The 21,620-nt window shown below is 58.7% G+C and overlaps 1 protein-coding gene across 1 annotated transcript; it reads right to left on the bottom strand.

Annotated features, from left to right (window-relative positions):
• Positions 1 to 7,393: 7,393 nt before the first annotated feature.
• On the bottom strand, positions 7,394 to 21,383 carry TP53 (tumor protein p53). The gene is made up of 11 exons (XM_038386130.2): positions 21,228 to 21,383; positions 14,255 to 14,340; positions 13,933 to 13,984; positions 13,278 to 13,496; positions 12,829 to 13,015; positions 12,514 to 12,626; positions 12,248 to 12,357; positions 11,747 to 11,898; positions 10,365 to 10,444; positions 9,977 to 10,089; positions 7,394 to 7,803 (listed from the first exon to the last, which is right to left on the bottom strand). The coding sequence occupies exons 1-11, from the start codon at positions 21,366 to 21,368 to the stop codon at positions 7,716 to 7,718; spliced, it is 1,341 nt and encodes a 446-aa protein (XP_038242058.2). The 5' UTR covers positions 21,369 to 21,383; the 3' UTR covers positions 7,394 to 7,715.
• Between the last annotated feature and the right edge of the window lie 237 nt (positions 21,384 to 21,620).

Genomic DNA, 21,620 nt, shown 5'->3' with positions numbered 1-21,620 from the left:
TACAATGAGGATACCGATCCTGGAGCCCCTTTTGTAAAGCACTTTGAGATTGGCTGTTGAGCAGAGCGAGGGATCACTAATTAAAATAATTAAGAAATTACAGTGCCCGCGACTGTTACCAGAGTCTCTGGGCACTTTGTGGTCTTCAATTGGTTTGTCTTCCCGTGAGGTAGGGAGGATATGATCCCCATTGGACAGAGGGACTAATCATTTTTACCCTTTCCATACCTCAGTTTCCCCCAAGAGCCAGACTGGAGCCACTGTGGTGTCCCCCCGCAGCTTTCCCTCCCCCCCCAACGCAGAAATTGCTGGGGCAAATATTGGAGATCCCACTTCTCCCACCAATGTCCCCTGGCACAGGAGACAGATGTGCTGTTACTAATTGGGGGGTGGGGCTGCAATATTGATGGGGGAGGGGCCATCTGTGGCAATGGGTGGGGCCAGCTATAGGGGGCGGGGCAACACAGGAGAAGGGTGTGTCCTGTTCTTCTCATTATGGCCTTTTTTGAGGGCCGGGCTGCCCTGATGGAGAGGGAGGGGGATGCTGTCTTGTTCTTCCACACAAGGCGGGGGCTGGGAGCCAGGACTCCTGGGTTCTCTCCCTGGCTCTGCGAGGGAGGGGAGGAGGTCACTACAGGACCAGGGACAGATCCAGTGGCGGGGGTGGGGGGAATGGACATCATCCCCTCCCCGGGGGGGGCCCCTCCTATCTATTTCCCAAGACCCTGTTTTTTTGGGGGGGGGGCTTTCCCTCAGCATCCTGGGAAGAATTTTCTCCCCGAGTAACCTACATAATTTTTTCCCCTTGGGTGAATTTAATTCCCCCCCGATCATTTTAACCCCCCCCCCATTACTGCGTCTGGGCCAGGCCTGACAGATTGTCCTGCGTTAATCGTCCTGCACTGCTCAATCCCTTGCAGGGGGCGGGGTGGGGCTGGATCCGAGGGGTGGGGTCCTGGAGCTGGGGGTCCTGCCCCCCCCACGCGGGAAAGGGATCTTCCTTACCCCTGTAGCCCCCCCCCCCCCAGTGCTGCATGGAAACAGTGAGAGTCAGTCCCTCCTGCAGGGGCTGGGAGCCAGGACTCCTGGGTTCTCTCCCCAGCTCTGGGAGGGGAGTGGGGGCTGGTGAGTGAGAGTGGGGGGGCTGGGAGCCCGGACTCCTGGGTTCTCTCCCTGGCTCTGGGAGGGGAGTGGGGGCTGGTGGGTTAGAGCAGGAGGGGCTGGGAGCCAGGACTCCTGGGTTCTCTCCCTGGCTCTGGGAGGGGAGTGGGGGCTGGTGGATGAGAGCGGGGGGGCTGGGAGCCAGGACTTCTGGGTTCTTTCCCCAGGTCTGGGAGGGGAGTGGGGGCTAGTGGTTGGGGGGGTGGGGCTGGGAGCCAGGACTCCTAGCGCTCAGCCCCACTGTGCCCGGGGCCCCTGACTCCCCACCCTCTGGGGTTGGCTGGTGCCACACACAGTGGCGGGGGGGTTGTTCCCAGCATGTGGGGGTGTGTGTGGGGGTGTCTGGGCTGGCTGCCTGGGGGGCGCATTGTGCCCATGGCAAGGGGGAGGGATGCAGCATCATGTGCCCCCAGCGCTGCCCCTGGATGGACGCCCGGCCTGCCGCCCCCCACAGCCTACCCCTGCCCCCTCTGCTCCCCTCCCCCAGTCTGGCTCTGCCCCTCCCCCCCATCTGCCAGGAAGGGGCCCCCCTTCGATCAATGGGGTGTAAAGTGCCCTAATTCCCAGTCGATACGGATCCATAGTGTGGGGGGGAGTTATCTCGGGGTGGGGGTGCATGGATGGACGGATGGGCAGGGAGGGAGCTCAGGTTCCAGGGAATCACAGCACACACCACACACACACCTGGGCTGGACACCCCCACTGCAACACACATGTAAACACAGATACAATGCAACACACTCACACACACACACACACAGAGATTCTTGGTGACACACAGACACTGCAACACATACACACAGATACAATGCCACACACACACACACACACACACACACACACGTGTCCCTGGTCACACACACCCATACAATGCAACACACACACACGGGTCCCTGGTGACAGATACACTGTGACACACAGAGACACCAGTCCCTGGTAACACACACACTGCAACACGTACACAAACCCACAACGGATATAAATAAAAACACAACCATAGTGGATACATACTCCAGCCGCATACCCTCTGCACTACATATACACACAACCACAATGGCTACACACACTGCAATACAAGCACCCTGGACACATGCACACACTCTGCAGCGCACGCGCACACAATCACAATGGATTTCCACGCTCTCTTCACAATCTCAGTGGATACACACATTCAAAACCACACTAACCAGACAGACACACACACACACACACAGTCAGGGCCAGGGGAACAGAGCGTTCTGGGCCAGCAGCAAAGGGGGGGCTACTTAGGGGGGCTGGCACAGAGCCCAGCTCATCAGTATGTGGGTCATGGCCCCTCCACACAGGGGGCTCCCTGGCTCACTCCCTCCCCTCCCCTCCCTTCCCCCAATCCCTTCAGCCCTCTCTGCCCCCCTTCCCACCCACTAGCCCCCCATGGCCCCCAATCTCCCCAGCTCCTCTTGGCTCCTCCCCCACAAGCTCCCCTTTGCCCCCGATTGCCCCCTCCTTACCCCTAATCCTGCCAGTCCCGTGTCTCCCCCACACCCTGCCTGCCCGCCCACCAGCCCCCCCATCCCAGCAGTCCCCCTGTGCCTCCTCCCCCCATGAGCTCCCTGTCTGGCCCCCCCACTTCCCCTGCTCCCCCCACTCCTCACCATCGCTACCTCCAACTCCTTTGCACCCCTTTCCCAAATCCCCCCCGCCCAAGAACCACAGTGTGTCTGTGTGTGGAGGGGGGGATGCGGTTTCATCCCCCACCCCGTGGGTGCAGTTTGCTAAACAGCCCTATCCCCGCTCTTCTGCGACCCCCCAGGAGCAGCCCCCGCCCCTGGCTCTGCAGCGCCTGAAGGGTTAACCCAGGCCGGCAGGCTAAGCCCCTGGAAGGCCAGAGGAAGTGCAAAAGGCAGAAGCTTATGGGATTTCGTGGGCGGGGGAGATCTAGCCTGGATGGGGGGGACAGGGGATTTTGTGTCTCCCCCCCGCCCTATGCAGCTGCTGCTTCCCACCCCCCACGTGGGCAGCGGTGGGGGGGGGCAGGATCCCCAAGGCCTCAGCCCCAGCTGCGGCTGGTTCCAGGGCAGGTGCGGGGTAGAACAGGGGTTGCAACAATGTGGAGGTGAGGAAGGTGCTGGGGGGGCCAGAGCTGGCTTGATGGGAGGGGGGTCGTGGGGGCAGATGGCTGGAGGGAGGGTGTGTGTGGGGCTGGCCCAATGCTCCCCCCATCCAGCCAATCCCCACCCCGGACACCCCACCATCTCTGCTGGCAATGGAGGAGCCCCACCCCAACACTCTTGTGGGGGGGATGGGGGGATGTTGCTGCCCCATAGACCACAGCGCCATGGGGGGCGGCGGGGGGGCTAAGGCTGCCAGGGGCCGGCAGCACCTGCCAGTCACTTTCATGACCCCCCCCATAACCTCTGAGCTCTGAATGGGGGGACTGCAGCGGAACCCCACCCACTGCCCCCCCCCCCCAGCACAAGCATGGTTGCCTTATAGACAATTAGTTGCAACAGTGTCATTCTGGAGGTCAACCTTGCATCAAGATCCACAGAGTACCATCTTTGGAGCCAGGACTCCTGGGTTCTCTCCCCAGCTCTGGGAGGGGAGTCGGGGCTAGTGACTAGAGCGGGGGGGGGGAATGCTGGGGGCCAGGACTCCTGGGTTCTCTCCCCGGCTCTAGGAGGGGAGTGGGGGCTACTGGTTAGAGCGGGGGGGAATGCTGGGAGCTAGGACTCCTGGGTTCTATCTCCTGTGGGAGGCTGAGACAGCAGCTGGGGGAAAAGCATAGCTCTGAGCCCCCCCCCGACCCCCCACCCCCGCATCTTGTCTCCGCGCCACCTGGTGGCAGCAGTAGGATCCGGCTCAAGGTCAGTGGAAGGGGACGGAGGAAATTTCCAGTCCCCTCCTGGCAGAGATGAGGGACTTGGCAGGCGCTGGGGGTCGGGAAGGGGGGGAGAGGAGCTGGGGGGGGGTTGAGCTCATTCATCCCTTGTTCCCCCCCACACACACAAAGTGTGAGGCGGGGCCTCAACCCAGCTGGCCAGGCAGTTCCATCACCCCATTCAGACTGTGCCATGGGGGGGGGGAGTTGGGTTTGTACTGGTGCCCCCGCCCCCCGCACAGAGACAAGCTCATTAAGCCTGTGCCTACAGATAGGGGGAAGGGGGGAGTCAGATATCTGCCCCCTCCCTGCCCCAGGGGCACCCCTCCATCATCCAGCCCTTCCCTGCCCACTCAGGCCCTTGAGAACCTGCCCCCTCCCCCACACAGACTGTCGGGGGGGGGCATGTCCCTGCTTTGAAGAGGATGCGATACAGGGACACAATGGCAGCTCCACCCCCCCCCCGCCCCATTCATAAAGCCAGGTCCCTGTGTTGAGTGGGGCGAGGGGATGGGGGGGGGGAGCGGTGGTGCGGTGCTGCCCCCCTGTGGCAAATCGGGGAACGACAGGGGGCAAAAACAAGGTATATGCAGGGGGGGGATGGAAACAGGTGGGCTCCCGCAGCCTCCCCCGCTATCCCAGCCTTTGCCCCCCCCCATTTCCTGGCCCTTCCCACCAGAGCCCGTCACTGCTGCACCCGGTGGGCTCAGAACCCGTGGGAAGCAGGAGCGGGGAGTCAGGGTCCCCCCTTTGTCTAACAGACCCCCTCAGATGAGGGCACCCCTGGGCCAGATCCAGCCCATGGGGGAAGACAGGCAGGAGAATTGGGGGAGGAGCGGGGGGGGGGGGCTCAAGCAGGACACGTCAACCTGGACAAGTCAACCCAGGGTTGGCCCAACTTGTTCACAAAAAACCTCCACTTTTTGCCCCCCGCCCCCGGGGCGCTAAACCTACCGCCGAGCGCCCCTGAAAGGGAACAGGGTTCTCCTCCCATCTCCGCCGGCGTGGACAAAGCCCGTTCCACCTTCCCTGGCCTTCGGCGGCCATGGAGAACCCGTCCCCTGGGCCTCTGAGCCGATCTAGAGTCTTCCCCAAATGACCCACGCCCCGTTTTGGTTTTGTACGTGGGGGGGGGGGGTTTCTAAACCTCGCCTCATTTCCATTGCTCCTCGCCGGGCTCTCTCCTCCTCCCCCACCCTGGCCCACGCTCTTCGTCCCTCCTTGCTTCTGCTTTCGGGACCAAAAAGTCATCCCAAGCCCTTCTCGGACGTTGGGTGTTTTCATAGACTCATCGAAGATCAGGGTCGGAAGGGACCTCAGGAGGTGTCTAGTCCAACCCCCTGCTCAAAGCAGGATCAATCCCCAACTAAATCATCCCTGCTGGGGTTCAAGCCGGGCCCTAAAAACCTCGAAGGAAGGAGATTCCACCACCTCCCTGGGGAACCCATTGGGGTTCACCATCCTCCTCGTGAAATAGTGTTTCCTAATATCCAACCTAGACCCCCCCCACTGCAACGTGAGACCATTGCTCCTTGTTCTGTCATCTGCCACCACTGAGACCAACCGAGCTCCAGCCTCTTTGGGACCCCCCTTTCAGGTAGTTGAAGGCTGCGATCAAATCCCCCCTCACTCTTCTCTTCTGCAGACGAAACAACCCCAGATCCTGCTGCCTCTCTTCGTAAGTCCTGTGCCCCAGACCCCTGATCATTTCCGTTGCCCTCCGCTGGACTCTTTCCAATTTTTCCACATCGTTCTTGTAGTGTGGGGCCCCAAACTGGACGCAGTACTCCAGATGAGGCCTCACCAGTGCCGAATAGAGGGGAACGATCACGTCCCTCGATCTGCTGGCAATGCCCCTACTTATACAGCCCAAAATGCCGTTGGCCTTCTTGGCAACAAGGGCACACTGCTGACTCCTAGCCAGCTTCTCGTCCACTGTAACCCCAGGTCCTTTTCTGCAGAACTGCCGCCGAGCCGTTCGGTCCCTAGTCTGTAGCGGTGCCTGGGATTCCTCCGTCCTGAGTGCAGGACGCTGCACTTGTTCTTGTTGAACCTCATCAGATTTCTTTTGGCTCAATCCTCTAATTTGTCTAGGGCCCTCTGTATCCTATCCCTACCCTCCGGCGTGTCTACCTCTCCCCCCAGCCTAGTGTCATCTGTGAACTTGCTGAGGGTGCAGTTAACCCCGTCATCCAGATCATTGATAAAGATGTTGAACAAAACCAGCCCCAGGACCGACCCCGTTAATTTTTCAACACACGTCCGGGTACTTGAAGTCCCTCCATTACTACCAGGTCTTGGGATGTTTCCGTTAGATGGTTATGTTTTGGGGAGCATCTTCGCTGGAGGGTTTCGAAAGGCGGCTGGACGGCCGTCTGTCTTAGATGGCTTAAACCAGGGCTGGGCAAACTTTTTGGCCCAAGGGCCACATCTGGGTATGGAAATTGTATGGTGGGCCATGAATGCTCATGAAATTGGGGGGTTGGGGTGTGGGATGGGGATGAGGGCTCTGAGGTGGGGCCAGAAATGAGTTCAGGGTGCAGGAGAGGGCTCTGGGCTGGGGCAAGGGGTGCGGAAAGGGGTCCAGGCTCTGCCTGGGGGTGCAGGCTCTGGGGTGGGGCTGGGGATGAGGGGTTGGAGGTGCAGGAGGGTGCTTCGGGCTGGGATCGAGGGGTTCGGAGAGTGGGATGGGGATCAGGGCTGGGGCAGGGCATTGAGGTGCAGGAGGGGGTCAGAGGTGCAGGCTCCGGGTAGCCCTTTCCTCAAGCAGCTCCTGGAAGCAGCATCATGTCCCCCGGCTCCTACACGGAGGCGCGGCCAGGCGGCTCTGCGTGCTGCCCCGTCCGCAGGTGACGCCCCTGCAGCTCCCATTGGCCACGGTTCTCGGCCAATGGGAGCTGTGGGGGTGGCGCTTGGGGCGGGGGCAGCATGTGAAGCCCCCTGGCTGCCCCTATTCATAGGAGCCCTGTGGTGCTCTGTTCAAATGCCTCACCCACCTAATCTTCCTTAATTGGTGAGCTACCGGAGACCTCACCCCTGACCTCACCCCCTATTTGATTCATTGACAACAGAATTGGACCCTGGGCTCCAGCCGCGGGCCGAATCCAGAGGTCAAATAACCTTCCTGCTCCACATTCTTGTCTACACGTTGCCTCTTACGCCGAACCACCAAGCTGGGGGTTCGCGACCCCTCCCCACCGAGAGTTAATCCCACCGGGGCCTAAGACCCGGATCCCAACTGGCACCGCGCCCCTTCGAGGCCAAGTCCCCCTTCCCAGCCCATTCAATGTTAATTAACTCAGTCCCTGCAGCTAACTGGCCCTTGACGCCCCCCACCCCCACCCTCACACACAAGGATGGGGAGGTGGCAGCTAAGAAACACTTGGATTTATTGTATAAAAAGTTGATATAAAAGTTTGCCAGAAGGGGCGGGGGCACAGAGCGGCGTGGGGGTGGGGTCACGGGACCAGGGGGCGGGGCCCCAGAAGGGGGTGGGGTCCCAAGTAGGATGGGAACAAATCTTCCTCCCCCGCCCCTGTCCTGAGAAGTGAGGGCTGGAGGGGGAAAGGAATTGTAGGGCTGACCTTGCCCCCTCCTGCCCCTGGGGGAGAGAGGGACTTGGTAAAAAGCTGGCAGTGGAAACTAGCTTAGTGCAAGACAGGACAGGGTGGCGGGGTCCAGAGGGGGGGCGGGATTATTCAGAATCCTCCTCCTTCACCAGCAGCCTCTTTCCGCTCCGAGGCAGCAGCCCATCCCCTGGCTCCTTCCGGGTCTTCAGCAACCTGCCCCAGGGAGAGGAGGAAGAGATTCAGAGCCGGGGAGAGAACCCAGGAGTCCTGGTGCCCAGCCCCCTCTGCTCTAACCTACCAGCCCCCACTCCCCTCCCAGAGCTGGGGAGAGAACCCAGGAGTCCTGGCTCCCAGACCCCCTGCTCTAAGCACCAGCCCCCACTCCCCTCCCAGAGCCGGGGACTATTTAGAAAAGCTGGACGAGCACAAGTCCATGGGGCCAGACGCGCTGCATCCAAGAGTGCTAAAGGAGCTGGCGGATGCGATTGCAGAGCCATTGGCCATTATCTTTGAAAACTCACGGTGATCGGGGGAGGTCCCGGACCACTGGAAAAGGCGAATGTAGGGCCCCTCTTTAAAAAAGGGAACAAGGAGGATCCTGGGAACTACAGGCCAGTCAGCCTCACCTCAGTCCCTGGAAAAATCATGGAGCAGGTCCTCAAGGAATCAATTCTGAAGCACTTAGAGGCGAGGAAAGTGATCAGGAACAGTCAGCATGGATCCACCAAGGGCAAGTCATGCCTGACTAATCTAATTGCCTTCTAGGATGAGATAACTGGCTCTGTGGATGAGGGGAAAGCAGCGGACGTGTTGTTCCTTGACTTTAGCAAAGCTTTTGACACGATCTTCCACAGTATTCTTGCCAGCAAGTTAAAGAAGTCTGGGCTGGATGAATGGACGATAAGGTGGATAGGAAGCTGGCTAGATTGTCGGGCTCAACGGGGAGTGATCAATGGCTCCATGTCTAGTTGGCAGCCGGTATCAAGCGGAGTGACCCGGGGTCGGTCCTCGGGCCGATTTTCTTCAATATCTTCATTAATGATCTGGAGGATGGTGTGAATTGCACCCTCAGCAAGTTTGCAGATGATGGAGGGTAGGGATAGGATACAGAGGGCCCTAGACAAATTGGAGGATTGGGCCAAAAGAAATCTGATGAGGTTCAACAAGGACAAGTGCAGAGTCCTGCACTCAGGACGGAGGAATCCCAGGCACCGCTACAGACTAGGGACCGAACGGCTCGGCAGCAGTTCTGCAGAAAAGGACCTGGGGTTACAGTGGACGAGAAGCTGGCTAGGAGTCAGCAGTGTCCCCATGTTGCCAAGAAGGCCAACAGCATTTTGGGATGTATAAGTAGGGGCATTGCCAGCAGATCGAGGGACGTGATCATTCCCCCTCTATTCGAAATTGGTGAGAACTCATCTGGAGTACTGTGTCCAGTTTGGGGCCCCACACTACAAGAAGGATGTGGAAAAATTGAAAAGCGTCCAGCGGAGGGCAACAAAAATGATTAGGGGGCTGGACTTATGAGGAGAGGCTGAGGGAACTGGGCTTGTTTAGTCTGTGGAAGAGAAGAATGAGGGGGGGGATTTGATAGCTGCTTTCAACTACCTGAAAGGGGGATCCAAAGAGGATGGATCTAGACTGTCCTTAGTGGTAGCAGATGACAGAAGGAGAAGCAATGGTCTCACGTTGCAGTGGGTGGGGGGGAGATCTAGGTTGGATATTAGGAAACACTATTTCACGAGGAGGGGGGTGAAGCACTGGAATGGGTTCCCCAGGGAGGTGGTGGAATCTCCATCCTTAGAGGTTTTTAAGGCCCGGCTTGACAAAGCCCCGGCTGGGGTGATTCAGTTGGGGTCGGTCCTGCTTTGAGCAGGGGGTTGGACTAGACACCTCCTGAGGTCCCTTCCAACCCTAATATTCTAGGAGTCTATGATTCTAACCCAGGAGTCCTGGCTCCCAGCCCCCCCTGCTCTAACCCACCAGCCCCCACTCCCTTCCCAGAGTCAGGGAGAGAACCCAGAGTCCTGGCTCCCAGCCCCCCCTGCTCTACGCCACCAGCCCCTGCTCCCCTCCCAGAGCCGGGGAGAGAACCCTGCAGGTCCCACACCCAAGGATGTAACTAAACCCTGTTCCTTTACCAGCAGGGACCACGCTGTTAGGGGTCAAGCCAGGCTCCACCCTCTTTCCATGAAGAGTGGGGGGAACCTCTCCTGGGGCACTGAGCCCCCAGCCCTGAGAGGACCTTAGCCCCCTCCCCCTTTGCAGCTAAGCCCCGTCTCCTTCCATCAGAGCGGGGAGCTTCCTGTGGTACAGCTAGGCCCGCCCTGCCCCGGAGGCAGGCCGCTCCCCCCCCTTCCCAGCCAGGGCCCTGCCCCCTTTCTACCTAGTGGGTGTGGGGTTCCGGTGACTCTCCGGCTCCTCCTGCTGCTTGGCGGACGCCATCTCCAGGGCGTCATTGATTTCCTTCAGCATCATGTATCGTTTGCGCCCGTGAACCTGGTGGGGGAGAGAAAGAAAGAGGCGGGAGGGGGGAGGTCAGACTCCCCTCCCCCAAAGGACAGGCCAACTCCCCTCCAGTGCCCTACAATCCCAGATTCCCACAAACTGCATACAGGATGGATGGACCACACTCGCCTGCCAGAGCTGGGGACAGAACCCAGGAGTCCTGGCTCCCAGCCCTCCCTGCTCTAACCGCTAGAGCCCACTCCGCTCCCAGAGCCAGGGAGAGAACCCAGGAGTCCTGAACCCCCAATTTCCCCACCAGGACTCACCTCGAGGAGGAAGACCTCTTTCTCGGGGGACACCACCCGCTTCTTGGGGTTCTCAGCTGTTTCCATGGTGGTCTGGAGAGCTGCGGGGGGTAGGAAAAGCACAAGTCAAGCCCTTCACTCCCTGGGAAAGTCATGCTGCCCTATTCTGGGGAATAAGTATTGAACGAGCTTCAAAAAGTTAAAGCTTTATAACCGCCAAAACCCCCAAATTGTCCTCAGCGCCAGTCAAAAATATTACCAAGTAAATATCCTCAATCCTACTCTCAAGAGATCGCAAGAGCATCGGTCCTGTTGGAGCATTTATTCGTGTTTGATTGAAGAATATTGACTTTAGTTTGCCTATCTGCCAATTTCTACTGTTGATGGAAATATTTGGTCATTGGCTTGCGTGGGCGAGGGGAATGGATGTTTACTGACATTTCCCGATAAAAATTTACTCCTTCCAAGCTCATAAATAGATTACAATGACAGAAAAATGGATCATTGATGGTTGTAGGAGAAGTGTGATCAATGGGTCCGACCGATGGAAGAATGGATCGTTGATGGTTGTAGGAGAAATGTGATCAATGGGTCCGACTGATGGAAGAATGGATCATTGACAGTTATAGGAGAAGTGTGATCAATGGGTCCGACTGATGGAAGAATGGATCATTGATGGTTGTAGGAGAAGTGTGATCAGTGGGTCCGACTGTTGGAAGAATGGATCATTGATGGTTGTAGGAGAAGTGTGATCAGTGGGTCCGACTGATGGAAGAATGGATCATTGATGGTTGTAGGAGAAGTGTGATCAGTGGGTCCGACTGATGGAAGAATGGATCATTGATGATTGTAGGAGAAGGGTGACCAGTGGGTCCGACTGATGGAAGAATGGATCACCGATGGTTGTAGGAGAAGTGTGATCAGTGGGTCCGACTGATGGAAGAATGGATCATTGATGGTTGTAGGAGAAGTGTGATCAGTGGGTCCAATTGATGGAAGAATGGATCATTGATGGTTATAGGAGAAGTGTGATCAATGGGTCCGACCGACGGAAGAATGGATCATTGATGGTTATCGGTAAATGGAATAAAAAATCTTGGTGAAATTTCTATTATTCCCAGGTGGAATTGCTAAGCACTAATGCACGTCAGACTGGCCAATCAAGTTGGGTCGATTTCAGCTTCGATGTCTAGCTGGTACTGAATTAAGGACATTGACTCCCATTTGGGTAAGTCCCTATTGGCCCCATCTCCTCAGGAGCCCCACCCCCACTGCTCTTGGCCCCTCCCTTCACACTCGCCTTTGGCTCTGCCCCCTCAGAACCTCACACTTCCCCTTCCACCTGCCCGCTCAGATCCCAGCCCCAAACTCCTCTCAGTCCCTGTGCCCGCCACCGCACTCACCCCTCTTGGCTCTGGCCCCTTTGAGGGTCCCGGACCCGCTAAGGACCCTGCCGGTCAATTTCTTGTGGAAATTCTCCTCCTCTGTCCTGCGGTCCCGTCCGGGGCAGGCGCAGACTCGAACCTCGAAACATCGGCGCCCCAGGAGCTGCCCGCTGCGTCGGAAGGGTAGAGAACAGATGTTAGACACAGACAGGAACCCAGGAGTCCTGGGTCCCAGCCCTCCCCTCTCCAATCTCAATCCCCTCCTGAAGCCGGGGATAGAACCCAGGAGTCCTGGCTCCATAGCACCCCCCAATCTCACTCCCCTACTGGAGCTGGGGATAGAATCCAGGAGTCCTGCCTCCCAACCCAACAGCTCCCCAATGGCTGAATGGGGGTACACAGGTTGTGGGGGGTGGTCAGTTTTCTCCCAAGTGCTGGTCCCCGAGGGGAGGCAACTCCAGCTCCGGCAGGGGGCTACGAGGCGGGGGCCCGTGGAGGGCTGGTGGGGGGGGCACTTACTGCTTGCCCTCCAGAGTGATGATGGCCAGGATGGGGCGCCGGTTCATGCCCCCCATGCAGGAACTGTTGCACATGAAGTTATACAGCACGGTGGTGCAATCGGACCCCACCTGCAGGGCAGAGAGGGAATTGCAATGATGCCGGGGACCCCTAGAGGGGACAGGCCCCATGCCCCATTCCCCACTCCCATGAGCCAGCCAGTCCCCGCCCTGGGGCAGGATGGGAGCCGGTGCCCCCTGGAGGGGACAGGCCCCATGTCCAGGTACCTGGGGCATTTCGTAGGGCACTGTGACACTCTGGCGCTTGGTGTTTTCGTCGTCGTGGTAATGCGCCTGCTGGTTCCCCTCGATCCGGATCAGGTGGCGGGCTGGGGCAACCCCTGTCACGAGAGACGAGGGGGCTGCTCAAGGGGGGACACCTCTGGGCCCCATTTCCCCCCCTCCCTGACATCCAGCCTTCTCCTCCGGCAGATCAGAGCCAGTACTCTCCACCCCAAGGTCCCTGAAGCTGGATTTCACACACATACACCCCTGCAGCAGGGAGTTCCACAGGTCGTCACCCTCCCCAGCCAAGCCCCTCACCATCGCTGTACTCCAAGCAGCGCTCGTGGTGGGGGCAGCGTCTCACCACCTCAGCCACGTGCTCCGATTTCTTGTAGACGGCCGTGGCCCGGACGATGGAGCCGGGCGGGGGCTGGCTGGCCATCTTGATCTGCACGGGGCAGGTCTTCGCCAGCTGGCAGAAGAGCTTGTTCAGCTCCGGGGAGTACTGTGGGGGTACGGAGACTGAGGTCAGCAGGGGGCGCTTTCCCCTGGCAGGCAGGGCTGGCCCCAGGGCGGCACTAGGGGGCACGGTGGGGCAGGGAATGGGGCAGGGGGCTCAGCAGGGGGTGTCCTCCCCTGGCAGGCAGGGCTGGCTCCAGGGTGGCGCTAGAGGGCGTTGTGGGGCAGGGAGCAAGGCGGGGGCTCAGCTGGGTTGCTTGCCCCCCAGTCCTCCCTGGAATGCCGCTTCCCCCCTGCTAGGTCCGTACGGTGCAGGTGACGGACTTGGCGGTCCCCGACTGCTGGAAGGTCAGCTCGAATCCGTGCTCCCCAGCGTAATCCTCGGTGGAGGGGACGGTAGAAGAGGTGGGAGGTGGCTCTGGGGCCGGCCCGGGGAGCTCCCAGCCCTCGTCGCTCCCCCCAGCCTGCGGAAGCAGGAGGGAGGGGTCCGCCGAGTCAGACAGGCCCAGGTCTGGGTCCGGGAGGCTCTGTGGGGGAGACACGGTGAGCGAAGGGTTAATGCCACAGCCCAGGCTCCCCCCCACACCCCCGATCGACCTCAGCCCCCCACAGAATCCACTGCCCCCCCCAACCTTGCCTTCTACCTTGGATCCAGCCAGCCCCTCATCATACCCCTGCTGTTTCCCCATGTTCCACTGCACCCATAGTCCCCCCACTGCCCTCCAGCCCCCCGAGTCCACCCTGCTGGGTTAGAGCAGGGGGAGCTGGGAGCCAGGACTCCTGGGTTGTGTCCCTGATTCTGGGAGGGGAATGGGGGCTGGTGGGTTAGAGCAGGGGGGGCTGGGAGCCAGGACTCCTGGGTTCTCTCCCCGGCTCTGGGAGGGGAGTGTGGCCAAGGGGGTGGGGACACGGCTGAGGGACAGGACTCCTGGGTTCTATTCCCCACTGGCACCCAGCACTTACAAACAGCTCCTGGTTCTCCAGTGCTGTGGGATCCACATTGGTGGGCTGCAGCCTATTGAAAGAGACAGGAAAGGTAAAAATGTGGGGGGGGGACCCAGCTGTCCCCTCCCTCCCCCCTGCATCATGCAAGCAGAACCCAGCTCTGCTCTGCCCCTCTCTGAGCTCACCACACCTAAATTACCAGGGGTTTGGGGCATGCAGGGGCAGGTACTGAGAAGGGAAAGGGGGGATGATTATGTTAGGGAAGGCGGGGTGAAGCCCAGGGGGAGCTAACAATCTGGGTGGAGGGGGCAAGGAACGAGGGGGTCCCCCCGACACTTACATCATGCTCCACCAATCAGAGAAGCTCTCCTGGCTCAGGGGTGGCTCCAGCCCGGGGTCCAACATCGACTCCATTCTAGCTTTTCCCTAGAGGTAGGGTGACAATCAGAAAGAAGGGTTAAGGTGAAATTGAAAGTTGGGTTGAAATTAGAGATAATAATGGTTAAGGTGAAATCAGAGGTAAGGGTTAGGATGAAATTGAAGGGTAGGGTTAGGATAAAATTGAGGGTTAGGGTGAAATCAGAGATAAGGATTAAGGTGAAATTCAAGGTTAAGGTTAGGGTGAAATCAGAGATAAGGGTTAGGGTGAAATCAGAGGTAAGGGTTAAGGTGAAATTGAAGGTTAGGGTTCGGGTGAAATCACAGATAAGGGTTAAGGTGAAATCAGAGATAAAGGTTAGGGTGAAACTGAAAGTTAGGGTTAGGATGAAATTGAAGGTCAGGGTGAAATCAGAGATAAGGGTTAAGGTGAAATTAGAGATAAGGGTTCGGTGAAATCAGAGATCAAGGTTAGGGTGAAATTGAAAGTTAGGGTCAAATTAGAGATAAGGGTTAGGCTGAAGGCAAGGGTGGGTGAGAGGGGTCAGGGCTTGGAGAGGGGTAGCAGGGTTCGAGTTACCCCTCTTGTTCCTAGAGGTATGAATCTGGCTGGATTAAACAAACATTTTGTACACCCAGCTTCCCAAGTTGCTCTGTAGGCTGGCCCCGACCCCGGCCCCCTCTCTATTTCCCACTCTGCCAATCTCCTGCCTGCCGCAGTGTCACACAACCGTCCAGACCCATTGAGAAAAACTCTGCACAGCGTTGGGCCCAGATCTCTGCAGGACCCCGCTTGGGAACTCCCCCAATTTGAACATGCTTCCACCGGGGGCCAGGTCTGTCCGCCAGGGAACGCTATTCATAACGGCGTTGTGCTATTTTGAATCCCAACTCCAGTGACCTTTACCAACCTGACTTGCAATAGGTTTGTTTGACAAAGCCCATTTCCCATAAAGCCCCATTGACGGGCTTTAATTAAATCTCTAGCCCTAGGGCTACTAGGATGATCCGAGGAATGGAAAACTTGTCTTATGAAAGGAGACTTAAGGAGCTTGGCTTGTTTAGCCTAACTAAAAGAAGGTTGAGGGGAGATATGATTGCTCTCTATAAATATATCAGAGGAATAAATACAGGAGAGGGAGAGGAATTATTTAACCTCAGCACCAATGTGGACACAAGAACAAATGGGTATAAACTGGCCACCAGGAAGTTTAGACTTGAAATCAGACGAAGGTTTTTAACCATCAGAGGAGTGAAGTTTTGGAATAGCCTTCCAAGGGAAGCAGTGGGGGCAAAAGATCTATCTGGCTTGAAGATTCTACTCGATAAGTTTATGGAGGAGATAGTATAATGGGATTTTGGTAAGTAATTGATCTTTAAATATTCAGGGTAAATAGGCCAAATCCCCTGAGATGGGATATTAGATGGATGGGATCTGAGTTACTATAGAAAATTCTTTCCTGGGTATCTGGCTGGTGAATCTTGCCCATATGCTCAGGGTTTAGCTGATTGCCATATTTGGGGTCGGGAAGGAATTTTCCTCCAGGGCAGACTGGAGAGGCCCTGGAGGTTTTTCGCCTTCCTCTGTAGTATGGGGCATGGTTGACTTGAGGGAGGCTTCTCTGCTCCTTGAAGTATTTGAACCATGATTTAAGGACTTCAATAGCTCAGACATGGGTGAGGTTTTTCATAGGAGTGGGTGGGTGAGATTCTGTGGCCTGCGCTGTGCAGGAGGTCGGACTAGATGATCAGAATGGTCCCTTCTGACCTTAGTATCTATGAATCTATGAATCCTGTAGCAGCTAACGGGCCTACATCTGGGGCATCCCCCTTTCGGTACAACATCAGCACTATTCTGGAATTTCTCCAGCCTTGCAAGATTTATTATGTATTAACATTGGCGAGCCAGAGACCTCCCTCGGCCAACTCGATGGGAACTCTTGGATACCAGTTATTCCGGCCTGCTGATTTAAAAATGCTGATCTGGAGTGGATGATGGTTAATATCAAATAACCTACTTGGTTAGTAACAGGCCAGAAAGTACCTCATCAGCCTCATGTGACTTGGATACATCATCCTGCTCCTTCCCAAACACAGAACACCAATGTTTATTGATCGCTTTGCCCGTCTTTGCATCATTAACTGTTTTACTCTTTGCATCTAGCTTTACTCTTTGCGTCTACAATTTCTTCTGCTCCTAATATATACTTTAAAATGCTCCTTATTGTCCTTCACCCTGCCAGCTTTTTTCCTCTCGTCTTTAGCTTCCCTTAGCAATTTCCTACATGTCATAACTTCTAATTGATTGCAACCTATTTCCCCCCCTTTTTTCCCCATTTCCTGTACATTGCGTTTGTTTATTTCTAATGGCTGCCTTCATTGCTGACACAGGATGGGCATTTAGTCAAATTTATTTCTGTCTCTTGCTTGCAGCTTTTGTGGATTTTTAAAGAACTCCCAATTCTCATTCACATTTTTCTGTCTACACTTTTCCTCCCAGCTCAGAATTTTCCTCCGCTTTGGGAAATGAGCAGCACTTAATTGTGCAACTTACTGATGAGGAGCATCATCTGTTTGCCCATATCGAATATAACCAGGTTACAAACATGGGTCCCTAGGCAACCACCAGTTTCCAGGCCAGAGATTAATTCATCTTTGTTCATCATAGCGAAGTCCAAAATAGAGACCCCTCGCGGTGGGTGCAATACTGCTTGTTAGAAAAATACCAGCTAGTGGTTAGAGCAGGGGGGCTGGGAGCCAGGACTCCTGGGTTCTATTCATGGCTCTGGGAGGGGAGTGGGGTCTGATGGTTAGAGCGGGGGGGGAGAGGCGGGCTGGAAGTGAAAGTCTCTGCTACTTTCCCCTCCCACATCAGAGTGGGGTTTGGCGCAGACACAGGGGGAGGCTTGGGACTGGGCCTTTGTGCAAGGAACATGGGGCTGGAGGGGCCCTGGGGGGTCACTGAGTCCCCTTTCCTTCCCCTGCTCCTCCCTCTTTCCCCCCCACTCCTCCCTCGCCTCACCTGCTCCTCCCCCTCTCCCCCCACTCGGTTCCCACCCTGTCCCTGCCTATCTCTCCCACTCCTCCCTCCCCTAACCTGCTCCTCCTCCTGTCCCCCCACTCCTCCCTCCCCCTGCTTGTGCCCCCCCAACTCCTCCCCCGCCTGGCCCCCACTCCTCCCTCCCACACCTTCCCACCCTCTCCCTGCATGTCTCCCCCTCTCCTCCCTCCCCTCACTTGCTCCTTCCCCTCGCTCCCCCTGCCCCCCCCACTTCTCCCTTGCCCGTTTGCCCCCTCTCTTCCCCTGCCTGTGCCCCCCACTGCTCCCTCCCCCATCTCCCTTCCCTCACCCCACTGCCCCCCCGCCTGTCCCTCCTCTCTTCCCTCACCCCAGTGCCCCCCACTCCTCCCTCCCCCTGCCTGTGGCCCCCTCTCTTCCCTCGCCCCCCCACTCCTCCCTCCCCCTGCCTGTGCCCCCTCTCTTCCCTCGCCCCCCCACTCCTCCCTCCCCCTGCCTGTGCCCCCTCTCTTCCCTCGCCCCCCCACTCCTCCCTCCCCCTGCCTGTGGCCCTCTCTTCCCTCCCCCCACTCCTCCCTCCCCCTGCCTGTGGCCCTCTCTTCCCTCCCCCCACTCCTCCCTCCCCCTGCCTGTGGCCCCTCTTCCCTCCCCCCACTCCTCCCTCCCCCTGCCTGTGCCCCCTCTTCCCTCGCCCCCCCCACTCCTCCCTCCCCCTGCCTGTGGCCCCCTCTCTTCCCTTGCCCCCCACCCCTCCCTCCCCCTGCCTGTGCCCCCTCTTCCCTCGCCCCCCCACTCCTCCCTCCCCCTGCCTGTGGCCCTCTCTTCCCTCCCCCCACTCCTCCCTCCCCCTGCCTGTGCCCCCTCTCTTCCCTCACCCCCCACTCCTCCCTCCCCCTGCCTGTGGCCCTCTCTTCCCTCCCCCCCACTCCTCCCTCCCCCTGCCTGTGGCCCTCTCTTCCCTCGCCCCCCCACTCCTCCCTCCCCCCTGCCTGTGGCCCCCTCTCTTCCCTTGCCCCCCACTCCTCCCTCCCCCTGCCTGTGCCCCCTCTTCCCTCGCCCCCCCACTCCTCCCTCCCTCTGCCTGTGCCCCCTCTCTTCCCTTGCCCCCCCACTCCTCCCTCCCCCTGCCTGTGCCCCCTCTCTTCCCTCGCTCCCCCCACCCCCTGCCTGTGCCCCCCCTCTTCCCTCGCTCCCTCCTCCCCCTGCCTGTGCCCCCCTCTCTTCCCTCCCCCCACTCCTCCCTCCCCCTGCCTGTGCCCCCCTCTCTCCCCCCCCCAGCTTCTCGCCCCGCCCACTCGACGTTCTCAGAACGTTCCAGGCAGCCCCAGGGAGGGAGAGGCACTGGGGGGGGCCATACCATTCCTACCGAGGGGGGGGGACGCCTTCAAGACCCTCCCAATAGCTCAAGGTTTAACGCGCACCCCCCGCCCCCGCTCTCGTGCACGGAGCTTGGGTGGGAAGCCCCCCTCCCCTTCCCGCTGTGTACCTGGCGCCTTCAACCCTGTAAACACCCTCCCCCCACACACACTTTGTCTGCCCCCCCCATTTCGCATAATCGTGCCTTCCAATGGCAAGGGTAAGAGAGGGCAGGCAGGCCCTACCATTCTGGAAACAGGGAAGGGGGTGTGTGTGCTTGAAAAAACGGGTCAAATCCTTTCGAAATGGGGGGAACAGACCCATCCCTAATGGAATACAGACAGGCAACAAGCAGGGAGGGGAACTGCTCAGGACGGGGGGGAACAAGGCCCCCCCCTCAAAAAATATAGCGCTCCCCCTCCATTGAGATACAATGGGCTGGTCCAGGATGAACCAAGACTGGAACGGAGGAAGGGAGGGTGGAGCCAAACTCCTTCCTGGCTGAGACACGCCCCCTCCCCTCGGGAGAAACCAAAATAGCTCCAGAGAGAGAGAGGCTGGCGCTGCATGGTTTAGCCCTTTCTGCTGCCTTCCCCCATGCACCCCCCACTGCTCCAGCCAGAGCCCCTATGCACCCCCATCCCATTGCCCCACCCCCACCCAGGGTTCCATGCACCCTCCCCACTGCTCCAGCCAGGTCCCTTATGCACCCCCATCCCATTGCCCCACCCCCAGCCAGGCCCCCATGCACCGCCCACCGCTCCAGCCAGGGCCTCATGCAGCCCCCAATTCCCCAGACACCCCCCCAAATAATCCCCCCAGTACACTGCCCTGTCCAGGACCCTCCTGCATCCCCTCAAAATGTAGACACCCCCCACCCCACCCCCGGTTTGCCAGGGACCCGCACACCCCACCCTTCATCATGCCAAAATTCTGCACAAACCCTCCACCTCATTTAAGACTCTCCCTCCTTACCGCCCCCCACCCCGGACCCTGGGATTCCATATCCCTCCCCCCACACCTCCCCACCCCCACACATACACTCGGGGGTCCCCCTTGGGGGACACCTCTCCACCCTCATGGGCTACGGAGATGACCTGCCAGCCTCAGGATATGCCCCCCCAGGCCCTACAGAAAAACTGGACAGTGGGTGGCAAGATTGTTTCATTGTTTCCTTGTCTCCCCACTCCCCAGACTGTCTGTCTCTGTCTCTTGTCCGACACTTAGACTGGGGAGGGGGGGCAGCAGGGAGCATCTCTGTGTTCTGGATTCGTACAGCACCTGGCGCGGTCGGGGCCCGGTCCAAGACTGGGCCCAACGCAGGCCCTGTCGCAATACAAATAAGGAGGAAGAATTAATCATCGGCCCAAGTCCTCCGGTCAGCTTCCAGGATGGCCGGGGCGGGGGGGCTTGGCGGGAGATTCCCTCCCTTTCCCTCCGCTGTCTCCCCCACCCCGATCTCGAAGTTCGGAGGGGACCCAAACCCCGCAGATCGCAGCGTTCCAGGGGTCAGGACCCCCGCGGATCAGAACGTTGCGTCGGAACCCTGCGGAGCTGGAAGTTCCACAGATCAGGACACCTCCCCTTTCCCCCCCGGCAGACCTCAACATTCCATGGCCAGAACCCCGCCACCCCGATGTGCCATGGGCCGAGTCAATTCCCCACCCATGGGGATCTTGATGTTCAATGGATCGGAACCCTCAGTGGATCTCATCGTTCCAGGGACCGGAACCCCGCGGATCTCATCGTTCCAGGGACCGGAACCCCGCGGATCTCATCGTTCCAGGGACCGGAACCCCGCGGATCTCAACGTTCCATGGACCGGAACCCCACAGATCTCGAAGTTACAGGGACCGGAACCCCACAGATCTCGAAGTTACAGGGACCGGAACCCCACGGATCTCAACGTTCCAGGGACTGGAACACCATGGAGCTCAATGCTCCACGGATCAGAACCCTCATTGGATCTCAACGTTTAATGGATCAGAACTCCGCAAGATCTCGACGTTCCACAGACCGGAACCCCGTGGACCTCGACATTCCACAGACCGGAACCCCGTGGACCTCGACGTTCCACAGACCGGAACCTCGTTATTCCACGGACCCAATCCTCGCAGAGCTCAGTGCTCCACGGATCAGAACCCTCAGTGGGGAACCTCAACGTTCTAGGGGCTGGAACCCCGCGGATCTCAACATTCCACCGATTGGAACCCTGCGGATCTCAACATTCCATGGGCCTGGAACCCTGCGGATCTCAACATTCCACCGATCGGAACCTCGCAGATCTCAACGTTCTACCGACCGGACCCCCGCGGATCTCAGCGCCCCCGGGGTATTCCGCTTCCCCCCTTTTGAACCAGAGCCAGACCAGAAGTTCTTTCATGACTCAGACCCTGATTCATAACCTTACAGCTTCATCCCAGCCCGGCTCGGCTCAGCTCTCTGGCCAACTTCACGGCCTCCCCCCGCCCCCTGCCTGACTCCGGTCGGTCGGGGGAGGGGGGCGTCCGGCACCATCGCCACCCCGCACCGAGCCCCTTCCCAGCCCCCCAAAAGTCACCTCCGCGGAGATCTCCACTCCCGTCTCTCCCAGGCACTTTGCATCCACATGCACGAGTTGGGGATTTCCCGGCGGCCCAGGATGCATTGCGCCGTGGCCTTGGCCACGTGACCGCAGGCACGGTGAGGCCATAGCCGCCATCTTTACTGTGGACAAAAAAAAAAAGTGGCTGGGCAGTGCTGGTTTCTGGGATCCCGGACTCCTGGGTTCTCTCCCCAGTCTGGGAGGGGAGCGGTGACTGGTGGGTTAGAGCAGGGGGGGCTGGGAGCCAGGACTCCTGGGTTCTCTCCCCAGGTCTGGGAGGGCAGTGGGGGCTGGTGGTTAGAGCAGGGGGGGCTGGGAGCCAGGACTCCTGGGTTCTCTCCCCAGCTCTGGGAGGGGAGTGGGGGCTAG

The sequence above is a fragment of the Dermochelys coriacea genome, chromosome 28 (genome assembly GCF_009764565.3).
Source record: "Dermochelys coriacea isolate rDerCor1 chromosome 28, rDerCor1.pri.v4, whole genome shotgun sequence".
In the NCBI taxonomy this organism is placed as follows: domain Eukaryota; kingdom Metazoa; phylum Chordata; order Testudines; family Dermochelyidae; genus Dermochelys; species Dermochelys coriacea.
This window is presented reverse-complemented; position numbering and strand designations above follow the sequence as displayed.